General features: G+C 35.1%; 1 protein-coding gene across 1 annotated transcript in view; it reads right to left on the bottom strand.

The window, feature by feature from the left end:
- The window catches only part of LOC101499904 (uncharacterized), a 9,263-nt gene extending 4,454 nt beyond the window's left edge, over window positions 1-4,809 (bottom strand). Inside the window, exons 1-7 of the mRNA XM_073370519.1 lie at window positions 4,356-4,809; window positions 3,883-4,086; window positions 2,691-2,836; window positions 2,008-2,276; window positions 952-1,049; window positions 379-526; window positions 1-299 (exon numbers count right to left, since the gene is read on the bottom strand). Of these exons, the coding sequence (XP_073226620.1) occupies window positions 1-299; window positions 379-526; window positions 952-1,049; window positions 2,008-2,276; window positions 2,691-2,836; window positions 3,883-4,086; window positions 4,356-4,730 (1,539 nt within the window). The 5' untranslated portion in view covers window positions 4,731-4,809. The remainder of the gene's footprint in view (window positions 300-378; window positions 527-951; window positions 1,050-2,007; window positions 2,277-2,690; window positions 2,837-3,882; window positions 4,087-4,355) is intronic.
- Between the last annotated feature and the right edge of the window lie 258 nt (window positions 4,810-5,067).

Genomic DNA, 5,067 nt, shown 5'->3' with positions numbered 1-5,067 from the left:
CCTACAAGGTCGAGCTAGCCTTTCTATGATTGCAAGAACAACTTCTTCAAATTCCCCAGGAGAAGCATGGACTTTCCTTGCCAATCTGGCTATGGCTTCAGCCCAATCAGTGTCACCACCAAAACTTAAGCCATCTCCAATGACAACAACAATCCCTTCATTATCAACCTCATGTTCGGGAGGCTTGCTCATCAGCTCCTGCAGAAATGCACCAGCCACCTTTCTATTTGAAGTGTCAGAAAAATCAAACATAGCACCAAGCAAAAGCAGCTGCCGGCAAGCAAAGCGATGGTTTGATCCTGCATATATTAGATTTGAAGACTTAAGTATGCATTAGAGTTGGGTGTATCAGCACCATCCAAATAAACATGTACATACCAGCATTGATATGAGCTCTAACCAAATCTATGTATTCATCTACTGTAGCAGGAAGAATTTTTTCTAGAAGGTCATTTTTATTTGAGGCTTCTGCCGCATATACTTCTGCTTCGGTGCCCGTTGTGGCTGCAGCATCCGAGCCTATGGCCTATTGGGGCACAAATCATAAACCGAAACGAGAAAGACAGGAAATGAGAAAGACAGAATTATGAAGCACGGATTCACAGAAAGAATTCTGATTTGATTTCACAATGTCTTTAGAGTAAATTACAGCTACCAGTGACATATGCATTGATATGCTAACAAAATCATACGAAGAGCGTTATTAAAGTAATGGTGGAAATATGTTTCTTTCTCTTTTGGAACATAAAACGTTAACCGAAAATATAGCAAAAATACCAGGATACAGACTAATAAAGAATTAAAGATACTGTTTAAGTCAAAATCTACTAAGCAATAACCATAGAGTGCTGCTATTTCCTCTATTTGACAACACTGATTTAACCACCAAACTGTGATAAAAAAAATGAGAAGTAAATAAGAAAAACGGCTATATGTTCCTTTTTGACTCACTTGTGCTTCTGACTTCAAATGTTCGCAAACAGTTCTCCAATAAAGAGCAGACTCTGCCTCCATCAACACAATGCTTGGTGGACAATGAACCGAGTCCCCTACAATAAATTTTCAAAGCAATAAAATATGGAACATAATAGCTAGCCAGATTAAATCCTAATATAAGCAAACCCGCTAAAAATAACGGATAAGTTCTTGTCACGGCATTCACGAAATTAAATTCAAGGAGGCAAGAAAACAGCTAACGATGTACAAGATAGTGCAGGGGCATAGCCTTAATCACTCCACCTAACCTATCCATTTCCATAAATCTCCTAACAAAAATCTGAGCTTGTGCTCATAAAAGTCAAATACATTAAATGAATATTAATATTATACATACTAGTCAGGACTCGTTGGTACCAAGTGTCAAAAACAAAATTGACATAGTTACGCAGTCGATAATTTTGTGTAGAATATGAATTTAAGTAATTCAGTTGTTAAATCATATGGATATGGAAATGCTAACAAGTGTTCTTCAGATACTTGTTAAGAAACTAAATAAGAACAGATGTATCTTAAAAGTAAAGCATTCAACACTTAAAAAATTGAAAAACGTGGTTCTTTTAACAGAAAACTTTTATTTTGTTTTCTTTTTTAGTTACTTAACTTGTTAGCATGATCCTAAATCATATTATATCAACTTGATGATTGTTTATATATAATTTAGGTAATTTAGACAACTGTAGGCATATAATGTAAGAGTAGATATTTACTTATATTATGAACATAATATACGTTGAAATAGAGTACCCCAATAAAATTAAAAGTTGTATTTCAAGTGAATTATTAATCTACTCAATGAGAATTTTTATTTCAATTGGTTAAATTTGCATTTCACAATGCATTATAAAAGTTGTAATGTGTGTTTTAGCATCATAATCATAATTCATAACAAACACAATATTTCAACCTTAATATCAAATTTCTTTTTGAAAGATTTAATCAAGCAACATGTAACAATACAGAAATGTGCAATAAATAAAACGATTGAATCTTTTAAAACTCATATCTAACCTTCTTTTGTCTCCCTGTTTGATGTTATATGCTGCTGGATACTTGCACCATTATTTAGTTTCACTAAACCAGCTTTTAGAAGTGCCTCCATAACAGACTCGCTCACTGTTTCATAGGTTTCAACATCGAGATACTTCAAAAGCTCTAAAGGATCACCATTACAGCACTTCATAAGCCATTCATCTTTCAATAGTTTGAAACATTCCTTTGAGACCGCGACAGATCGATCAGCAAGTCCTCTCTGAAGAATTACTGTCCTGAGCTTAATGCTACAGAAACCAGGAAAATAAAATCCCAAAGGTTACAAAAGGGAACTTAAGCAAAATAATATCGCAAAAGATGTTTCAGAAGATTGCTGCTATTATAATAGTCAGAAGTCTTGGTGACTGTATTTATTGGATTCTACGACACTACATATTTTTAAAATAAAAAGACCGTTACCAGTAATGAGAAAATCAATGGCGTGATTATCAATTTATCATAATCCATCATTTACATTCATTACTCATGTCCTCGTATTTTTTTTTAGAAAATCTCGACCAATGAGTGTTACTTTTTCAACAGTAGACAACTAGCACATTATTTACACTCTTAAGTGAACCCTTGAAAAATTAAGAAGATCCGAATTAACAATGTGAGAAGAAAGCAATAGAACTATTATTCTTTTACCATACTGCATTTACCTTAAGCTTTGAAGAGGAAACTTATTTGCTAGAACACAGTATGCTGCTTTGCGAACAGATTCACTCACATCCAAAGTACAATCAATGATAACTTGAGAAGTTGCACTGGAAGGAGGCAAAGACAACACAATCATCTTACGAACGTCCTGCACACGTTTTCAAGTTTAATAACGGAAATATTGGATCTCTTGCATACATATGTAGCATTAAGATGTACTAGCAAATTAGCAATCCTAAAATGTCCCCGAAACTAGGTAAATAGGGGGGGCGGGAACAGTGAGATTAAACTATGTAGTCAATAGCGGAACCATAGTGGCTGACCCCAAAACGGTATAGTGGGTAACACTATGAACGCTACATCAAAATTTAGAGAAATAATACAAAACAGTTATTTATTAATACAATACACATGAAAACTAAAAGCCAAATTCATTACTAATAATTAAAGTTCATTGCTATCAGTATTCAAACCCAATATAAAAGCAAATCCGTTTTAGCCTCTAAGATTTAAAATAACCAATCTAAGAATTTAAAACAAATACAAATTATTTCTTTGATGGAGGAAACATTATCTACAAAAATATGGGATATGAGGTTGGCCGTATCAAAAACAAATTATTTTTCTTTCAAGCATTAAACTGTCTAGTTGTCTAACGTTGGCCGTTACAAAAAAACACTTTCTCCAAAAGTTCAAAAGGTTGTTCTAGGGTGAAATGACTAAAAAGCCCCCAAAAATCATAATTTTACAAGAGTTTCGCTATAGCAACCGTCAGATGGCATTACAGCCGCTACTTAAAACCACAAAGCTATAGGGTTTTGCATAATGCATAATGGCGGCTACGCTAGACTACAGAGATTAAGCATACTAGTATATGATTTTAGTCAAAATTGTGTCTATCCTTTGGGTCAAATCTTTAAAATCAACCTGATATTAACATTTCAAGTAGCCAATACCTATTAGCTGTTTCCTCAAATAAATAAATAAATTACAATTGGGTGCAGAAGAAATTAAATTACAATGCCAAGCCATGCTAGAAGTTAACCTCAAACCCTCAGATGATACTGTATCTAATATCTAATATAATCTAAACTATTAAAAACCCTATACAAAAACAGCACATTTTGTGACAGGCATGGAAGAAAATTAAAATGAAAAAAAAAAAAAATCAACAAATCCGATTGGGAGACTCACCACATTCTGTTCCAATGGAAGCATCTCAAGGAATAAATCAAGGATATCACTGTTAGCAGAATCATTCCCAAAGCGAGAAAGCGCCCGAACCGCAAAAGTACGCACCACAGCGATCTTGTCCCGTACCCTAACCATCATACATTCTATCACCTCATCCCATAAATCATTGCTCACTTCTGCATCATCTGGTAACCGCAATATTATCTACATATCAACCAATTAGGTTCAAATCATAACCAAAATAAATGAATAAAATAAAATTATCAAATAAGCTACTCTATCACTCTATCGTAATTAATTTATTTCGAATTCCAACAATTAATAGTCACATTAAATGGTGAAATTAACATTAGTTCATTCTAATTAGCGTGAAATTAACTTCAGGTCTATGTGAAATTGCTAACAGTAAATTTGTGCTGCACACTGAAACAAAAATCAACATTGATAAAATAGAGTTTAGCTCAATTCCTTACCTCGGAGACGATCTGGCAGGCTCTAAATCTAACGGTCTTATCGGATGCAGCCGCGGCGACAAGGAGGAAATGAAGGAAATGGTCGAGAAACTCGTCACAAACGGCGGCATCGGTAGGGTGACGGACGGAGGTGAAGGAAGATACGAAGGAAACGATGCGGTCAGCGGAGGCGAGGCGCTTGTGGAAGTTGAAGAGAGGAATTAGGGCTTTGGAGAATGCAGTGAAGAAGTGTGACGGAGAAGGGGATTTGGATCGAAGGAGGGAGAGTTCCTTGAGCTTTCGGTTGTGTGTGGCGTATGAGGTTCGAACTTCGTCGAGAATGACAGCGATTTGTTGCGTTAACAGCTTCTCTTGGTCTGCGTTGTCGTCCTCCATTAACGTTGGTGGGGATGAAGTGCGAGAGAGACTGCAAAAAGGTGAGTTTGAGGCTGAATCGTGATTATTTTGATTTTTGAATTTGAGCGGGACGTAGTTTCGTTTGCTTTGGACCTATTTTATACGGGCCGTATCACCTCAAGAGGCCCATCAATTCTGATCATTGTTAAATGTACTGTATACCCCCTTACAATAGAGTGCATTCCTACATTTTTCTCATATTTTACCTCTTAGAAATACATATTTGATATTTGATGTGCCTCTAATAGAATTACTTATAATTAAAACTAGAGTGAAGAGAACCTGAGAAACAAAAAAATATATATTATAAATTAAA

The sequence above is a fragment of the Cicer arietinum genome, chromosome 6 (assembly GCF_000331145.2).
Source record: "Cicer arietinum cultivar CDC Frontier isolate Library 1 chromosome 6, Cicar.CDCFrontier_v2.0, whole genome shotgun sequence".
Taxonomy (NCBI): Eukaryota; Viridiplantae; Streptophyta; class Magnoliopsida; order Fabales; family Fabaceae; genus Cicer; species Cicer arietinum.
The sequence above is the reverse complement of the archived record's forward strand: the minus strand, read 5'-3'. Positions and strand labels throughout refer to the sequence as shown.